This window comes from Zea mays, chromosome 8, assembly GCF_902167145.1.
Source record: "Zea mays cultivar B73 chromosome 8, Zm-B73-REFERENCE-NAM-5.0, whole genome shotgun sequence".
Classification (NCBI taxonomy): Eukaryota; Viridiplantae; Streptophyta; class Magnoliopsida; order Poales; family Poaceae; genus Zea; species Zea mays.
The window spans coordinates 166,614,154-166,633,971 of NC_050103.1; the positions used below are offsets into that span (position 1 = coordinate 166,614,154).

Consider the following 19,818-nt stretch of genomic DNA (forward strand, 5'->3'; position numbering starts at 1 on the left):
AAATTCTATATCGCACATTGAATCGTGTCTGAATGCACTAGAGGTAGTAGTTAGTTGGCTAAAAATCCGAGTAAAAGTAGGTAGCTAACTATTAGCTAATTTATTTAAAATAGTTAATAATTAAACTATTAGTTAGGCTGTTTGAATATTTTAGGCTACTTTTAACAACAAACTATTAGCTTTAGGGATGTTTGAATGCACTAGAGCTAATAGTTAGTGACTAAAATTAGTTGAGACATCTAAACACCATAACTAATAGTTTATCTATTAGCTATTTTTGGTAAATTGATTAATAGTTAGCTAGCTATTTGTTAGTTAGCTAATTCCATTAACAATTTTTAGCCAAATAACTATTAGTTTTAGTGCATTAAAACATCCTCTTAATACATTTAAATAGAGCTAAGGGGTGTTTAAATGTACTAGAGCTAATAGTTAGTTGGTTAAAAATTGCTAGTGAAATTAGCTAGTTAACTAATATCGGGCTAACTACTAACTAATTTATTAAAAATAACTAATAGTTGTTACTGTGGATGTCTTCAATTAAATTTAACACCTACTATTAGTTTTAGTGTCTTCAAACATGTTCTAATCTTTTCTATATTAAATCATCGGTTTCAACGGTCGTTCCGTGTCAATATTTTTTAAAAAATCTACATTTCTTTAGAATCATCCCACGCTTCTATAATCTCTTCTCTACTACTATAATAAAAGTGTTTATGTAAAAAAATAAGATAAAATTATGTATAAGTGAATGTTTGACCTTGGTTGTTCGCTCTATATTCACATTCACCTAATAAATAGAAAACATATATTTTGTGCTTTATTAAAATAAAATTTATTTTATGTTTATATATAAGAACCATAACAATGCACAGGCATATAACTAGTTAATGATATAAGTTTTAGTGTCTTTAAACATGTCATAATTAATGTTATAAATTTGTCCATAAAACTGTCTTGAGAATGCCCTATAAGGTCATCGCAGACCGGACCCACGCGTCAGTGAGACGGAAGTAACTGCCGCATCTCAAGTCTCAACCCTCGCCTCCAATCGCAACGCTCCCGAGGAGAGCCAGGAGGAGGTGACGGCGGCGCCGCGAGGAAGGAGGGATCGATCGAGGATGGTGGACGTCTCGCGCGTGCAGAAGGAGCTCACCGAGTGCAACCGCGACCGGGAGGTATCGGGCGTCTCCATCGCGCTCCACGACGGCGCCAACATCTCCCACCTCACCGGCACCATCGCCGGGCCCGCCGACAGCCCCTACGAGGGCGGCACGTTCGTCATCGATATCCGCCTGCCCGGTGAGAAACCCGCCGTTCCTTCCTCTCCCCTGATTCCTCCGCTCCAGCGCCTTCCATCGAATCCCCTCTCTGTCCTTTGTTTGCCCTACCCGGCTACCCTTCCTCGCGCGCGCGGGATCCCATTTCACTCATCCGGGCGATTCGTGGCCGATTGCTGTGTTGCGCGATTTGTTTTCTCGGAGTGGGGTTTAGGGCGGATTAGGGTTTGCTGCTTGTAACCTCCGCGCTATCTGGCTGGTTTAACCATGGCGTCAATTCCAGAACGGCATCCAATAACCGGAGCCCAATTTACTACCAGAACAAGCACAATGAAAAGCATCATCGCCGGACCGGATCCCCCGAAGCGCGTCCGTCTTTACCCCTTCAGTCTACTGGAGTCCAACCCAGAGCACGGTTGAAGACTTCATTAACAATTCTTCTGAGAAGCTTGCTTCCATCTTCCAGTTTCTTTTTTGCCATCCTTTTCTGTAAAATATTCCATGAGTTCATCCAGAAACAGCCCAAAATGAAGATATCTAAAGCACTGGGTCTATTTTTTCCTTAAAAGCACGCCTCATTCCTGATATTCCAAAGAGACCAAAGCACAGCACTGCAACCAACTGTTAGTATATTCCTATTATCTTTGTGAAAAAGCGGGAGCCAATGACTAAACATCTCTTCGGGATTATTAGGAATAGAAAGTGGATGCAATGCGACCTGAATAATTCTCCAAGTGAACTTCGCGATTTGACAGCCAAAGAAAATGTCTTGGGTTGTTTCAGGACAAGCACACCAAGTGCAGTTTACATTTCCTTGCCAGCTTCTTTTTTTTAAGGTTCACCTTAGACTGAATCCTGTCTCTCAGTAAGAGCCAAAGAAAAACTTTTATTCTTTGGGGAATTTTAGTTTTCCAAATGAACATATAGGGCACACTATCCAAATTGCTACGACATTTGAGATAAAGGGATTTAACGGTGAGGCCTTTTCTATCTAGTTGCCAAACGACTTTGTCATTTGAATCATTCAAACTAATTTCTTGATTCCAGCTCATTCAGGTTTTCAGCACCCACTCCAACTAGCCTCCTTCTTAAGGTTTAGGATTCAAAGCTGGAGTTTAAGACGACATCAACCCTTATCTCTTTGTTAAGGGATAATTCAAAGAGCCTTTCCAAAAACTAGTGGATTTACTATTTCCAACAACTCTTTTACAATTCCTGTAAAAGACCTCTTTCGCTTCCAAAATACTTTTCCAGAAATGCGAGTCACTCTGTCTCTTTTTTATCAGGCTCATTGGTTTCTCTTTTATATATTTTAATCTTGCATTTTTTTTTGCCATAAACCATCCTTATTCTCCAATTTCCACCACCATTTTGCCAGGAGGCAAAGGTTCATACACCTAAGATCAAGGATGCCCAGACTTCCTTGTTTTTTTGGTGTGCAGACAGTTTCTGACTTCACCAGATGAGACTTTCTGGAATTATTCCCCCCTTGCCACAACATCCTTTTCCTGTACATGTCCATTTTTTTAGGACACAAACAGGTGCAAAGAACAGGGACAACATATATAAAGGAATGTAAGATAAGCTGCTGTTGATTAGCACCAGCTTCCCCCCTAGGCTGAGGTATCTTCCTTGCCAAACACTCAATTTTTTCTCCAATCTTTGTCTAATGGGAGATTCGGGGATTTGTAATCAATAGGAATACCCAAGTAGTTAATGGGTAAGCTATTTAGAGGACAGGTGAAAATATTAGAGTATAAGTTTTTCCTCAATTCAGCATCACCAAAACAGAAAATCTCACTTTTGTGGATGTTTATTTTGAGACCCGACATCTGCTCAAAGATAACCAAAATGTATTTCAGGTTCTTTGCATACTCTAGGTTGTCTTGAAGGAAGAAGACTGTATCATCTGCATATTGTAAACATACACAACCCTTTCCAATAATGTGAGGGATAAGGCCCACTATGAGCCCCACCTCCTGGGCTTTTTTAATCAAACAAGACAGACCATCGGCTGCTATGTTGAAGAGCAGGGGGAGAAAGGGTCTCCTTGTCTAACCCCCTTATGAGTAGAGAAGAAAGGGCCAATGATGTTATTGGTCCTAACTGCCACTTTGCCCCCTCTCACTGTTTTCATCACCCAATCTCCCCACTTTTCAGCAAACCCTTTCAACTCTAGCATTTTGTATAAGAAATGCCAATTGACTTTGCCATAGGCTTTGTCATGGACTCACCTTTGTTGGCCGTATCTCAGCAGTATGTGTCTGTTCCAAGTGTACACATGTTAATATGCTCCGACTCAACGTGCATTTCAGTTTTGTCTGTTGGGATGCAACTAATGTCTTTTGTCACTGCTCCCAGAGTTGAATGTCTTGTGTATGGTCATGAGCTAATAGCTGGGGAATACAAAAGTAGAAGTCAAAGATTACAATGTGAAAGTGCTACTGCCTGATTGGCTTTGGTTTTTGGTTGGCAGGTGGATATCCCTTTGAGCCGCCGAAGATGCAGTTCATCACCAAAGTATGGTATGCAAGTGTACTCCCTGTTACGTTATTTGTATTAGTACTGATGAATTATCATCCTGGTTACATAATGTAGTCATGTACCTACATATGCCAGTTGATACATTCCTCTGATCATGAACAGAGAACAACCAGCGCTGTTGGGTATTTTTTATCCAATTTTTTTAGTGCAGCTCTGATTTCTCCAATCTATTTTGAAGGCACCCTAACATCAGCAGCCAAAATGGAGCAATTTGCTTGGACATTCTGAAAGATCAGTGGAGCCCAGCCCTTACCTTGAAGACTGCGCTCCTTTCCCTTCAAGCTCTGCTTTCTTCTCCTGCACCTGATGATCCTCAGGATGCTGTTGTTGCACAACAGGTCTAAACTGAGTATTGCCTACTTATTTTTTTAGTGCATTATAATATCGCCAGTGACCCCGCGCAAGTGGGAGCACATGCACCGAGCAGCCCTTTTTTTATATAATATCACCAGTGAAGCTAGAGTTGGTTGGGAGCCAAATTGACATAGCTTGCCCTTGAATCAGAATGCCTGTTTATCATCTTTTGGAAAAAAAGTAATGGTTGCATATGGTATGGTTCTGGTTGAATACCAGCAAAGTAACTTAACTACTCAAAGTGAGTTTTTTAGCATCCACCACATGAGCTAGCGACCCTTGGCAATTATATAGTTGTATTGTTTACACCACTGAATATGTTTGTGGTTATGGCAACTGATATTTTTTTCTCTATAATGGATTTCCCATTTTGTTTAGTTACTCCTGTATATTCTGTGGTGTTACTGCAGATGCTAGATGGCAAGATAGGGTATAAATATAACCATGTAAGGTTATTCAATTCGCTTCTCAACAAGATCTTATTCATTTAGTATGGAAATCTGGGTGTAAGAAGTTTCTAATTAGCTATTTTCTGACTTCTGTACTATATTGTTTACCATTAAGCATGTCCTGGACCAAACAGAAGGATAGACACATCCCCATATTTAACATAAATGTAGTGAATAAAAGCTGCCAATTGTCCAGCAACACAGTTAGGTGTTTTCTGTTGGGAGTGTACCAGTGACATTTTGATGGTTACTTTGCTAGCCAGACTAGGCCGCCCCAGAGCAGGCATTATAGACTGGAGATGAGCTTTGGAGATAACTAACTGAAACGATATTCACTGCAATATTGAATGTAGGCATAAGATATGAAATTACATGAACGATGAATAGGAACAGCGTGGTAATAGAGTTCTGGATGAACTTATATGATGCTTAGCTGAATCACTATTGCAGGCTTTGTCCCAATTAGTTTATATGTGTCAATCTGTTTCTGCAGTACCTGCGTGACTATCCAACATTTGCCGCTACGGCTCGCTACTGGACAGAGGCCTTCGCGAAGAGTGCATCAACGGGCATGGAAGAGAAGGTATTGCGAGCACTGTTCATCATCCCATTGTGATACATTCCATGCTTGCCAGCGGCGGTCACCACCCTCTGTTTGCACTTGTTATCTGCAGGTGCAGAAGCTGGTTGAGATGGGCTTCCCAGAGGATCAGGTGAGAAGTGCCCTGAAGAGCGTGGATGGCGACGAGAACATGGCTCTCGAAAAGCTCTGCTCTGGCTCTGGGTGAACCATTCTCTTGGGGCCAATACATGAGCAGCTGTACATTTCACAGTGCCTGCTAATGCTCCTGCTCAGCCATTTCATATAGGGGCCGTGCCATGGCCCATGGGACTGGAGTGAGACTCTCCTAGGACAACATGAGAGTTCGTTCGTTTCTTTAAACTATTTTGCTGTTGTGTCTGGTAGGCTGAATCGACTCTTTGCCCATGGAACCCTGGTAATATCTGATGCAAAGGAAACATGAGGTTGACATAAACCCCCCTGCAGCTGCAACCTGTATGTCAATGCCACGCTTCGCTTCCTTTGTTTTTTTTTCTTTTTTAGATTGCGTGATAAATTACTTCCCTGCGTTATCATGGAAGTAGGATTAGTTGCCAATGACTGATCCGAGACTGAGTTCAGCATCCGAGGAGCATCATCAGACGACTGAACGGTGGTAACTGCAATCTCATGTCGTTGCGCTACAAAGGGCGACGGCAGGTGTAGGTGCAGCAGCGTCATCTTCTCGTGCTTGTGTTGGGTCAAACACGTTGAAACAAAGCAGCCTCCGGCGGTTGGCAAAGCTGGAGAAGGGAGACGTTGACTGTTAGTTGAAGGGCAAGGGCGTACTACATGCTCGTCGGATAGTACCATTTTATACCCGTATTTATAAAAAAATTTACCTGTCGGTTACCCATATATGCTCGCAGGTATAAATATATCTATACCTGCGCAGGTATTTTTATCGGTCGGGTAACCCGTACCTGCTAGAAAAGTCTTAAATTCCAATATACCAATCACTCGAAATATTAAATAAACTTACAAAAACAAATTCAACTTCATATATAACAAATCATATGATTACATAACTTGGTATCTAGACAAATGATAACTAGATAATGGTTTTTATTTTAGCTAAGATAGACTCTATTAGACGATTATAGTGAAATTGATGCGGGTATATTTTACCCTTGGATAGACGATTATGAGTTGTACCAACCCGTGCCCGTACTCGTCTATCCAACAGTTAGAGATTTTACCCACAACATACCCGCGGGTAGAGAAATCATCCCATACCCGGCTTCATATCGGGTAAAACCCATCGGGTTTCGGGTATCCATTGCCATCTCTATGTACGTCCACACGGCGGAAAAAATTCTTTAAATTCTTTGCATTCGAGATGCAAAGAATCATTTTTACAACTTCTCACATTCACCACTTGATGGTCCATATAAATAGAAGAAAAATAAATTATAAGAAAAAACAAATTATAAAGGGTTAATGTTTTGTGAGCCTCCAAGTGATAGATGTGAGAGGCTCTAAAAAAAGGGTGTTTGCATCTGGGATGCACATAATTTTTCCCACACGACAAGACAGAGCCTTTGCCAAGCCACACATGGGACGCGTAGGATCTGTCGGTTTTTTTGAAAAACCGTTTCTATCAGTTTATTCATAGTTTTACTAAAAACATTGTTTTACATTATTCTACACCGTAGATTTCACTATTCGTAGAGTACAGTTTAAATATAGGTATAGTGATGTGTAAGATGCTGGAGATAGTCTGGCCGTGTGTATAGAATCTCAGTATTGTGACGATTACGTGCGAATAAAAATAAAGTATTCCCTAGAATCTAGGATATCGAAACTGAGAGATTTTTACTTTTCTAACCACTCGATCGATTATGTTTTACGTCATTTTTTATGGTCTTCACCGAAACGGATCTCATAAATACAGTTGAAAAGGTGGACGCTTGTTAGCACGCAGCACAGCTTTTGGCGTTCTGAAAATAAGCCGAAACAAGCACCCCTAGTATGACCACGCAGGTCGGCCAGTCAATTTATTAGTCACACACGTGATCGTCCTCAAGAATCAAGATCGCAACGGCCGGGCGGCCGCTTGCTTTGCTTGACCCCGAAAGCAAACGCACCGTTGATCTGTGTTTGTGACGGACGAGCGCGGCGCAAACACCATGCGCACAAAAGCAGAAGGAGAGGGCCGCAGAGCATCAACGACCGGACCATGACTCAGAGTGTGTAGATATCAAGCAAGCAAGCAGAAGCAGCCAAGCACGGTGGAGGGCGACCAAACCAATGCACGTTCGGCAGGCGACGCAGACCACTCCGCTGGTTTCAATTTCAACCAACTGTCCTTGTCCTGCCGACGTGGGGTGCACCGTGCATGGCGACCGGGGGTGGAGCCCGAGCCACCCATCTGCATGCTGGAGACTCCTCGTATGTGCCGACGGTGGCATGGCACCCGGTCAATCACGCATGGCAGGACTACTTAGATACATTTAAGAAGTTATTAAGTAATATATCTTTTTCTTATAAAGATAGAATATCTTCTATTCCATGGGTCTTTTTTTCCTTCTTCAGACGATGTGCTAAATTAAAAATTATATATTTTAGAAACATAACAGATACATTATATATAGATCTTTTAGTTTAATCTCAGACAAAGATAATTATAAAACATCTCATTATACGATTATATGAATATCGCATGTATACTACATAAACATCATAAAATATATCATAGAACACCATATGTTTACTGTTGGATATCATAAAGAAACATTATAGAACAACACGTGTACACTACGTGAACATAAAACACAATGTAGAACATCATCAATGCATATAAACTACATGAACATTATCCGTGTACTGCGTAATTATGTAATTAACAGAAAAATATAGCGACCACATTTATACTACACGAAGACCATATTTATCTCATTAAAATATAGAAAATAAAAGGAGTAAAAATACGTAATATAAAAAATAATCAAGAAAAAGAAGAAGTCAAAGTAAAAAAAATCATGTAACAGTGAAGAATAAAATATCCCACCACAATAGCGTAAGCACACACATGCTTGCACAAACCCATCATCTACCCTCCTATCTTTACTATTTTTAGGCTTGCGTCTAGGAGTCCATTCGAACATTATTAAATATTTTAAGAGTTATAATATTGTATTTTATGGTTGTGAGGGTCATACAGTCAATCCTTAATATGTTACGGGGTCATATAGAACTCTAAACATGACACATCATCAAGACCATTTTCAAAACTGCCCGTGGGGTTATTTTGACGCTTTTCAATAGTTTGAGGAGTAGAATATCTAGTTTTACAGGTGTGGGGGTAAAATAGATAGTTGAGGGAGTTAGGTAGACTTTTTTCCTTTTATTGTATAAGTCGTTTGATTAAATAGTTTAAATTGAGCTATAAGTTGAATTATAAGATAGGTTGTTTAGAAAATATCCAATAGTTCTGTAAAAAAAAACTCCCTAAAACATATTTAGGGTGTTGCTAAATGATAATAAAGAGTAAAATATTTTATGTTCTCCAATAGTTCTCTATTTTTAGTTGATAAATATTTTTCCATGCATTTGTGTTTCGGGAGTGAAAAAGAGGTTGCTACATTTGACAACAATATGGAGTTGGGTAGAGACTTTATAAATTTAGTCACATCTTTTATATAACTATTGGAGAACCCTGTTTAATAACAACTTCTTAAATTTTTTAGGAACTTATTTAGAGAACTAATGCAGATGCTCTTATATCGCCTAGAGTTTTTTTTTTGTTAAAAAAAGAACAATACAGATAGCAACCTAATGACCAATCAAACAGGATCTTCATCCATAAACTCGTGTATTACTTTTAAGCAGTCAGCGGCTTGAGCAACCTAATCCAGCCACATGTGACATGCCGCCAGCTGATGGTCAACGCTGCCTGCCTGCCGCTGCGCAGGTCTCATTCTTGCTCAGACTTTTTTTGATCGCGGTGAAATGGCATTTGTCATATGTAAAACAATCCCTTTCATTTTAAACACGGAGGAGGCTGATTAACAAGTTGTTCGTTTAAAATAAAGTCAGCTATTCAGACTAATACAATTATAATTTATAGAGATAAAACAATATATACACAGTAGAAGCCGGACGGCTTGTAATGTAATTCGTTTCCCTTGGCCGGAATGCCTGCGCGGGTGGGTGATGAGAAGAGCACTAGCATAATGATTTGACATCTCTTGTGCTATCAATTATCACCACCGACAGTTGCAACTGCTGCTCGTTGTTCGTCCGGCAACGCAGTGCAGCTAACCCTGAGAACAAATACATAAAAGTAAAAGTCTGTTTGGTTTGCTACCTAATTTGTTAATAATATTAGTTTTTTATATCGGACAACTAATTTTAAATAAAGTGTATCACAGTTAGCCAACAAATGTCTGGGCTTAAAATAATCTTCCATAAAAGTGAGTTATTTTGCTACGGATTGGTTAAGGAATATGAATTGCAATATTCACATCTATTTAGTTGTGGAATTGGAACATTGCCTTTCAAATATCTTGGAATTCCAATGATTCATCGAAGGCTAAGAAATAGTGACTGGCAGGGTGTTATTGATCGGTTTGAAAAGAGGCTTAGTACATGGAAGGCCAAATTTTTATCTTCAGGTGGACGGTTGGTCTTGCTTAATTCTGTGTTAAGCAGTCTACCTATCTTCATGATGTCTTTCTTTGAGTTACCGGTGGGCGTCTTGAAGAAACTAGATACCATTCGGTCCAGATTTTTTGGCAGGGGGGAGCAGTAAAATGAAGTATAGGCTAGCTAGGTGGCATGTTGTTTGTCAACCCAAAGTGCTAGGAGGTTTATGTGTCTCTAACCTGGCTGTTAAAAATATTTGCTTACTCAGCAAATGGTTATACAAACTACTTAATGAGGATGGGATGTGACAACAATTACTCAAAAATAAATATCTAGGAGATAAATCTCTTACTCAAATATCCAGAAGACCGGGTGATTCCCACTTCTGGTCAGGTCTAATGGCTATTAAGGATCAATTTCTTAGATGGGGCCACTTCCAAGTGAGGGATGGGCAAGCTACCAGATTTTGGAAGGATAAATGGTTAACCAGCCGATCTCTTAGTGAGCGATTCCCTAACCTTTTTAATGTAGTGCGTAATAAGTCGGCCTTGGTTGCACAAGTTTGTCTAGATACAAACCTTAATTTATCTTTTCGTAGAACAATTACGGGAATTAAATTAGTGGAGTGGCAAAACTTGCTATATTTGCTAAGTTCGGTTAGTTTGAACCCATCTAGCGACAAATTTGTTTGGGACGGGCATAAAAATGGAATTTTCTCAGTCCAATCCATGTACCATTTGTTGATGTATAATCCTAGCAACAATCGGAATAAGATGATTTGGAAGCTTAAGATCCCCTTGAAAATAAAAGTCTTTCTGTGGAATTTAGGTCGAGGAGCAATCCTCACAAAAGATAATTTAGCCAGAAGACGATGGAAAGGTAGCTTGACTTGTTGCTTTTGCAACCGAAATGAGAGTATACAACACCTTTTTTTATTGCTATATTGCCAAAAATATTTGGAGAATAATTTACTTTGCTCTAAAAATAGAAATGCCCGTTAACATTAATCATATTATCGGGTCTTGGGCAAGTAATAGTGATCTGAGATACCAAAAAATTACTTCTTACTGGAACATCAGCTTTATTGTGGTCTATTTGGCTTACTCGAAATGAGGTGACTTTTAATCACAAACCAATCCCATCAATTGTGCAGGTCATTTTCAGAGGTACTCATTGGTTAAGGTTTTAGAGACTTCTACAGAAGAAGGAAACACATCAACAAATTCTCGATGTGTGTCAAGCCTTGGAAGTGGTGGCGATGGAAGTCTTTGCGAATCATGGATGACGATCAAATGCAAGACTTGAGTGTGTCTAGTGTTATACATAGTCACGATATTTAGTTCTATCAAGTTAGCTTTATTATTCAAGCACATGTTCATTGAGTTAATAATTGACGTGTAATGGCTGTACGTATTTGATGCAAAAGCCGGAACTCTTTGTTTCCATAATCAAAAAAGTTAGCCAAGAACCAAACTGACTCTAAGAATGCCCTCAAACTCAATCTAGATTCTTCATATAACATCCTTTGGCTGACGCTTTTTACGTCTTTCAGCCTGACGCACCAGCTACATATTTGCAAACCCCTCGTATTTCAGCCGAAGGTCGTTAGACGAAAGACTTGGATTAAATTTATACATATATTGTGTACGAAAGTAGTGCATGTAATTGATTAATAGTTCCCTAACCTCTGACCTCGAGTTTGGCCGCATCCTCTCGCCAGGCTCGGCTGTCTACACTACGTACTGTGATGTGTGATGTTACTGTCATGCATGCTGCTCCGCATGAGTCTCAACTCTCAAGCCATGCCTGCTGCCCGCTGCCTGGTAGTAGCTGACACTGACACGAAACACAAGTGCAGGCCCCGACGCATCAGGGATCGGGAAAATGGACATCGATGCAGGAAAGAAAGAGAGGGAGAAGGCTGAAAAGGGCTACTGCTAAAGGAGAAAGAAGTTCTGCTTCCCAAAGAAGGCTACTACTGTCAAAGGAGAAAGAAGTTCTGCTTTCCAAAGAAAGAATATCACTTTCACTGGTTGACTTACTGTTCGTCGTCCATACCTCCTCCGTTTCGTTTCCACTACTCTCCCATAGCTACTACACGAGGCACTATATTATATGCCATCACTATTCATTACCCTAGACGATGATTATTCACCTTGAAATAACGTAACAGATCTTTATTAATTGTTAAGTCATTGTATGGTGGATAATCATCAACTATTGTAACGAATTATATAGAGAGATGGTGTAAAAGGACCTTTTGAAATTTGCGTGTCAAGTGTGAACCTCTTAATTCTAGGGGGCGTTTTTCTTCTTGTCAAACGGATCGGGCAGTTGGACTCCCCCCCCCCCCCCCCCCCCCACTAAAAAAAATATCTATCAACTCAACAGTTTAATCTTCAAATCATAAATATTGGGGTACTAAGAAGGCGGCCATTTTATATTATGTCTAGTCCTAACTATATTTTTGTTAAGAATTGCTCTTTTATCATATATCTAGAGTTCTAGACATAATGCAATATACAATAAAAAACTGTAATATCCAGAAAACTAAAACATATTATAATTTAGAATGGATGAAGTAGTATTTAGTCCAAAAATAAAAATGGTTTGGATCATTTATCAAATGGATATCATTTGAAAAAAAATGATGATAGTTTAATATTTTTTACTTAAAATAGGTACGTTATGATTTATAGAGAATGATTAAGTTTTATTTTTTAAAAAAAATATATATACAGAGGAAAACCACGTCTGAAACCACAAAATGCCCAATTTGTCTATTTTTATTAACTCCATGGTCAAAAGTATCTTTTTTCGTTTGGTTGCCAAATCGAACTCTCGTGTAGTTCAGTGGACGAATAAAAGTTTTTATGAAAAAAAAACACTTTACATTTTTGCCAAAAACTTATAATAGGAAATTAGAAACTGAACGTAGCATTTTCTTCTTGACTTCACACTAATCCTTGCATTTTCTTTGAATTATTTCAAGATTTACTGATATTCTTTTTTTTATATAAGGGAGTGTTTTGTTTATAGAGACTATCTATTTAATTCGATTTTAGACCCTCAATTATTATATACAAAAATTAAAATATACTTTTAGTTTTTATATTTGTCAATTTAAATACTAAAATAAAATAAAATAAAGGAACTAAATATCCGTCCATAGAAACCAAACAGTCCCAAGTGACGTGCTCGTCAAAGCGTGGTATCACCGATGACTTTAGTTTTAAGATATATTCACTCTGCGCCTCTGCCTTTCGAAAATGGTCATAGGAAGTATGGTTTACCCATGTAATTTCGCATAGGCGAGTGCACTGCGAAATTCCAAGAAAAAAAGGAAGCTCTGTAAATCCGTAAATATTGTGACAGGTACAAATGCCAAACGGTCGTCACAAAAGCACAGCAGATAATAGCACAGAGTGGAGACCGCCTCCTCCAACACTTCCCGCGTCCTCCCTGCGTTTCCCAAGCAATGGGCTGCATCATCGGTAAGCTCGCCACCACCGCGCCCGGGTCCTCCCTCTTCTTCCCCGCCGCCGCGACCTCTGTGGGAGGAGGCGACGACAGGGAGGTGCAGCTGCAGGCGCCGCGGCCGGAGCACATCGCGGCGGTGAAGAAGGATGCGTCCGGGTGGCCGCTCTGGCTCTCCGAGGCCGCCGGCGACGCGCTCCGCGGCTGGGCGCCCCGCGGTGCCGACGCCTTCCAGAAGCTCGAGAAGGTGAGGGCGATCCTTTCCGCCCGTGCTTGCTCGTTGCTTCATTGCTGCTACTGCCTACTAGTAGTTAATTACAGGAGAAGCTCGGCCTTTTCTGGGAACCGGAGGTTGTTGGGGAAAGATCTCGGCTTGCCTTTCTTCTCCGTTGCTGTGATTTGTTCGTTCGTTCGTGCTTGTCGTACGCGATCGTCGGTTGCGCTTGCGAAATTCGGCGAGTGATTTGAGCTCTTGCATTTTCTGGTTGTCGTAATTGAGTTGTTAGCCTATATCATATCACCTACTGTCCTGCTCGCAGGAGAAGAAAAGGAACTAGGAACTCATTTCTGTTGCTTTCTCTAAGTTGAAGAAAACAATGGATTCTTTTATGTTCTGTTACTAGTGCTGGGAATTGGGCCGTGCCGGCCCGGCCCGGCCCAAGCCCATCGTGCTTCGTGTCAAACGGGTTCGGGCCAAGAAAGTCCAAACAATTTTTGGGCCGTGCCGTGCCAGCCCGAAGTGTAAAAACAGTGGCCCAGCCCGGCCCTAAACCACGCCGTGCCTTCGTTGGGCCGTGCCGGCCCAAGCCCGGCCCGTATATTTGACCACATAAAATCAAAATATTATAACCATATAAAGTTCATATCTTACTAAATTAAAGATATTAAACAATTATAGCATGATTTAACCACATAAACTATAAATATAACAACAATATAAAGTCAATATCTTACTAAATTAAAGAGATTAAACAGATTGGGCTTAATTGGGCCGTGCCGGCCCAAGCCCGACCCATCTATGCGTGCCGTGCTGGGGCCCGACGGGTCGGAATTTGAGGCCCGGTCCAGGCCCGCCTTCGGGCCGTGCTAGCCCGGCCCATATTATTTCGTGTCGGACCGTGCTTTGGCTCTTATTTTCGGGTCGTGCTCGTGCTGGCCCGAAAAGCCCGGCCCAGATTCCCAGCACTATCTGTTACGAATAGTTGGCATGAAAGAGAGGAAATAAAGCAGATGATGATCTCAACACATAAACAAGCTTTGAGTTATCTAGAAGTAGATGTGTCTCTTAAAAAAAACAGAGATGAACTACTCCCGAGCTTTTCTTCTGACTTTGAAAATGCCCTCACAGCTCCACCATTTATGTTCATACTTTATATCTTGTCCGTGTCACAACAACTCGTAATCCATAAGGGACGAAGAGGAAGTCAACTTGCATGCGTTCGTATTGAATTGGAACACCTGTCAATGCTATCTTGCGTGGTCTTTTCAAAGAAGTGGTTTTTTTAATTATTATTTTTGAATCGCTGAAAAGGAACTGGAGTAAATATCATTGCTGCCTCGCCCAATTCGATGATTTTCATTTAAAAAATATATCATTTACGATATTTCTCTCGCTACTACATTCGTGCAGATCGGTTCGGGCACGTACAGCAACGTGTACAAGGCGATCGAGGTGGCGAGCGGCCGCGTGGTGGCGCTGAAGAAGGTGCGGGTGGACGGCGTCGGCGAGGCCGAGAGCGCGCGGTTCATGGCGCGGGAGATCGCGCTGCTCCGCCGCCTCGGCGACCACCCCAACGTCGTCCGCCTCGACGGCCTCGTCACCTCCCGCCTCAACACGGCGCCGTCCCTCTACCTCGTCTTCGAGTACATGGAGCACGACCTGACTGGCCTCACCGCCTGCGCAGCTGCCTCCGCCCGCCGCTTGTCCTTGCCTCAGGTATGGTTGGTCCCTGTCTGTCACTGTCTGTCACCGTGCACGGAAATTTGAGCGCTGCAGCTCCCTGACCCTGAATTGTAAAATCGATCACCGTGTGAAACGAGCAATATACAATCATTGGTGATGCATGGTAAAAGGTTTATAGCTTGGCTACCTAGGATTCTGGATCTCTGACCGGTGACGTGGAGGGTTTAACCAATCTTTTTGGTTCCTTTCTAGTCTGGATTTAGAAGTGAAAATTTGGCATCTTGCAGTTGGATTGCTTGCTGCTGATTAGGATAGTGCGGTCAGGACTACTGTGCTTGTGGATTCAACTGCAGTATTTTTTCAGACAAGTCTTCTATTTTGGAGACCGAATGCTGTGTACTGCAATTGATGTAATTTCTTTCATTAGTTCTGGAAGAAGTGTCACTGACTGAATATTAGCAGCGGAATTAGGGGTGGTAATGCATCACAATCCAAATGTTTCTTCACTATAAGTTAAAGCTCTTAATTAATTTTAATTCAAAAATAAATAAAAACATAGTTTACAGTGTAAAATGTAGTTAACCCCAAAGTGGAATTCTGCTTGAGCCTTTTGGCAAGAAGCAGACAAATCCATCAGATTCGTACACCACAATGATGTGGACCTGTAATTCTGTTAGGCTAGTGAAGCAGAGTATTCCTACGTCTGAACACAGTCTCTAGACCAATTGACAGAGACAGGTGGCGTGTGTTTTTTGTGCGCGCACTTCTTACCGGAAATCCCTTCAACTGACTAGAGTCATTTCAACCGTCAACGTTGGCTGCAGCTAACTGACTGGAAACTGTCTCTGAATCTCTTTATCCTGTATAAAAAAAGGAGCTTTGCACTTGCTGTTTGGATTAAATGGAAATCGGCCAAGCTGGTTCAGTAAAAACTGACTCAATAACATTTGTAACTGTGAAAAGATTGTCAGCCACTCTCTTTTCTTGAAAGGAAGGATCCAAGTCCAACTATGAGGTCTTTTCCATCTACACGGCTACTGACAAATGCATGCGTTATTTTTTCAATTACATGTCTGTACTCATGAAGCCTATTTCCCCATTCGCAGGTGAAGTGCTACATGAAACAGCTACTCTCCGGGATCGAACACTGTCACAACAACGGCGTTCTGCACCGGGACATCAAGACGTCGAACTTGCTTGTCAGCAGCGACGGAATCCTCAAGATAGCCGACTTCGGGCTCGCCACCTCTTACGACCCTGAGGACGCGCGGCCCATGACGAGCCAAGTGATCACGCTCTGGTACCGTCCGCCTGAGCTCTTGCTAGGGTCCACTCACTACGGCGTCGGTGTGGATCTCTGGAGCGTGGGCTGCGTACTGGCAGAGCTGCTCCTCGGCGAGCCAGTGTTCCCCGGAAGAACAGAGGTAGTAGGCACCTGGTTCTTGCCGGTCTAGCTGAAAAACCGCGTCTCTTGGATACGCATGCAGGGTATCGTTTGGTTTTTGTGTGTTAACAAGTGGTTCGTTCAGGTGGAACAGCTGCACAAGGTTTTCAAGCTGTGTGGGACTCCGTCGGAGGATTACTGGGAGAAGATGAAGCTCGCTCATCCTACGTTCGGGCCGTACGAACGGTGCCTGGCTGAGAAATTCAAAGATGTGGCACCATCTACCCTGTCACTTCTCGAGACTCTCCTGTCGATTGACCCGGACATGAGAGGCACTGCGACTGATGCTCTAAACAGCGAGGTTAATAAAAGTTTGAATAAATAAAGAAAAAGATAAATTATGGGCAGACATTATGCAAAAAAGAATGATCTGCATCTGGTCATGATTGCACGGATTCGGGGTAGTTGGCATTCGTGTATCGTAGAGACTAGAGATCGGATTTTTTTTAAAGTTGGAAACAGATAGGTGGTCCTTTGTTCAGCTGTATGTGCTTACCAAGCCCCATTGTTTTCTGTGGATTCAGTTCTTCAGGACAGAACCATATGCCTGCGAGCCATCTAGCCTTCCGCGCTATCCACCGTGCAAAGAAAGAGACGTGAAGCTCAAGTACGAGAAGCACAAGAGGTTGGTGCGCCACTCTTTGCAGCTGTTTCCTTTTGTTCGCGGGAAGCTTCAACGCGTGGCTATTTCTCAGGAAATCCAGGGTTAATGGGTCAGTAGAACGTCACAGAAACCGACAGCACGCATCACAGAATCCTGGGCGCAGGGTTTTCACTCCGGATGCCAATAACAAGCCGCAAGCAAATCCAAAGGTCCGTATATTTCCCGCCTCTTTTTTCCTCTGCATTAATTCGATTCAGACCTCAACGTCGTCGTGTTTAAATCTCCACACGCTCCTGGCAATGTTCACATGAACATCTTTTTTTTGTGTGTGTGCATCAAAAGCTATACTCAAGCAACTATATGTGGACATAGAAAACACCAGTAAATAAATGGTGAGAAAAAATGTGTTGATTTAATGAATCCTCAGGTACCAAGGCTGGTGACAAGCACGAGCACGACCAAGCTCGAGAGGTTTCCTCCGCCTCACCTGGACGCGTCGATCGGCTACAGTCTAGACGCATCGGTTGACGACGGGGCCACGGAAGAGTTCTTCTCGTCGTCGGCCGCTGAGCTGAAGAAAATGCCGAGCCTAATCTTCGGCCACGTGAAATCTTACCTGGCGAGTAGCCCGAGGAAGGGCGTGCACAAGGCAAAGCCAAGCCTCAACATGGCGATGGCGCCTCCCACCCTTCTCATCGGTGCGTTCCGGCCTTACTCCTTTGGGCGGTCAATGGAGGTGAGGAGGAAGAACAGGGAGCAGTTCAGAAGCAAAGGGAGAAACGCAGTAGGTGCAGTCAAGTGACATCCTGTGATCATGTTACTCCTCTTTTTTTTGTTTTGGTTTTGCATAGGCTAGTTAGTTAGTAGCCGGTGGATTTGAACCACAACTGGTAGGTTTTACAAAAGTACATATATAATCAAGTTACGCCACAAAGCTTTGGATGAATTTCCAGATTGCCCTCCTTCCCCAACTCTAAGCTGTAGTATTTTTTTTTCTCTACAACAGGAGCAGTCCAGAGCTGATGCTCCTTGCGCCATTTACAGGATTAGCTTATCGGATGCGGGGTTAGCTTACAAGAACTAACCAGGATTGGAAAATAACAGCAAATGACTGCAAATGTAGCATGGATGGATGGATGGATGAGCCATGCGTGTGTGTGCGTGTTTTTTACAAGCTGAGGATCCCGTACAGCGCTGCCTGGTCATGGTTGAGAGGTTGCGGCAGCAGGAGGCGGCGAATGTTTGCTTCTTTGTCGGCTGATCAAGTTGTGCCAAGCGGTAGCGACGAGGGACAGGCCACTGAACCTAAGCCATCTGGTTCCCTCTTTAGGTTGAGCAACCTGCAAATAATCATGTCATTAGAAATGCTTAATGTTCGGATGCCATGAAGGATATGAATATCATGTACCTCGGTAGAATCGTGTGCCTTGGTCGCCGTGATTTCGCACCTGTTGCTCAGCTGACGCGCCGTCGCTGCAGAGGAGGAGAGAAGTACTGTCAGCGTCAATGGAGCTCACGAGACGACAAGGAACGAAGGCAGGGGAAGAGCTAAGCTAGTCGCGGTGTGCGAATTAAGTTGAAGTACCTCTGACCCTGACGGAGTCATCGGCGTCGGCGGCGTCGGCGTCGGCCACGATCCTGTCGACGGCCGCCGTCTTCTTCTGGCAGTAGTACCTGAAGCTGGGCGAGCCGGGCATCGGCGGCAGCGCGGCGGTCCCCTCCTCCGCCGGCTCCTTGGGCTCCGGCGCCACCTTGCGCCCTCGCCTCCTGCCCCCGGACGACGACTCCGCCGCCTCCTGCGGCGGCGGCGGCGGCGGCGGCAGACCCGAGGTGGACGCCTCGCTGTACCGCCGCATCCGCGCCCGCGCCCACCCCCGCCGCCGGGGCCCGGCCCCGTTGGCGGCCGACGCCGCGCACCCCATTGCGGGTGCGGCCAGCGTGGGGGAGGGGCGGGGCGCCGGTGAGCGCGAGGGCGTGCGTGGGGCGGGAGCGCGGGGTGGTTGGTCGGGAAGGATGGCGTCTCATGCCGCGCCGCGCGGACGGCCTTAGTAAGGAGACGCGCGCGAGGCAGTTTCGACCGCTGCGGCCGGCCAGCGGCGGCGCGGGCTTCTCGGAGCGGGGTCCAAATTTGGCGGGGGCGCATATACGCCGACCAGGTCACCGTGGAGGCGCGCACTGACCGCTGTGCATGTGCCGTCAGTATTTGGTGGGAGGTCATTTCCGCATGCGTACATGTTAATTGTGTGTCGGCATGCAGTGGAAACAACAAGAAGATTTGTGCTGTATGAACCCTGATTTGTATCATTGTATGCTTGTTATGGATTTGTGAAAATCTCTATGAGTAGACGACTCAAGCGTTATCCTTTCACCAGCATTTGAACCGGTGAACTTCAGAATGAGATGAATGAATTATCAGCTTTCAGCTTGAATATCTTTATTTGCAAGTTGGCGGTAATACAAAATATTGGCATACTTACTTTACTAGGTACACTGTAATTGATTAGAATAACGTTTTTTTGGAGCCAGTCCAGATAACAACTTATCATCTTTTGGTTTTGTCTTCTTGATAAGCATC

At 43.1% G+C, this 19,818-nt stretch overlaps 3 protein-coding genes across 4 annotated transcripts; 2 read left to right on the top strand and 1 right to left on the bottom strand.

The window, feature by feature from the left end:
* Positions 1-970: 970 nt before the first annotated feature.
* LOC100283953 (ubiquitin-conjugating enzyme E2-22 kDa) lies at positions 971-5,709 on the top strand. 2 transcript variants are annotated; one of them, XM_035961478.1, is made up of 6 exons: positions 971-1,302; positions 3,757-3,805; positions 4,003-4,162; positions 4,589-4,624; positions 5,121-5,210; positions 5,302-5,709. In XM_035961478.1, exons 1-6 carry the CDS (start codon positions 1,122-1,124, stop codon positions 5,413-5,415), a joined length of 630 nt encoding a protein of 209 aa, XP_035817371.1. In that variant the 5' UTR covers positions 971-1,121; the 3' UTR covers positions 5,416-5,709.
* A 7,418-nt stretch (positions 5,710-13,127) lies between these two features.
* Positions 13,128-18,205, top strand: LOC103636333 (probable serine/threonine-protein kinase). Its single transcript, XM_008658688.4, has 7 exons — positions 13,128-13,539; positions 14,923-15,228; positions 16,302-16,619; positions 16,725-16,940; positions 17,164-17,264; positions 17,335-17,452; positions 17,671-18,205. The coding sequence occupies exons 1-7, from the start codon at positions 13,294-13,296 to the stop codon at positions 18,043-18,045; spliced, it is 1,680 nt and encodes a 559-aa protein (XP_008656910.1). The 5' UTR covers positions 13,128-13,293; the 3' UTR covers positions 18,046-18,205.
* On the bottom strand, positions 18,180-19,212 carry LOC100275348 (uncharacterized). Its single transcript, NM_001349189.1, has 3 exons — positions 18,829-19,212; positions 18,652-18,716; positions 18,180-18,583 (listed from the first exon to the last, which is right to left on the bottom strand). The coding sequence occupies exons 1-3, from the start codon at positions 19,163-19,165 to the stop codon at positions 18,446-18,448; spliced, it is 540 nt and encodes a 179-aa protein (NP_001336118.1). The 5' UTR covers positions 19,166-19,212; the 3' UTR covers positions 18,180-18,445.
* Positions 19,213-19,818: the final 606 nt, after the last annotated feature.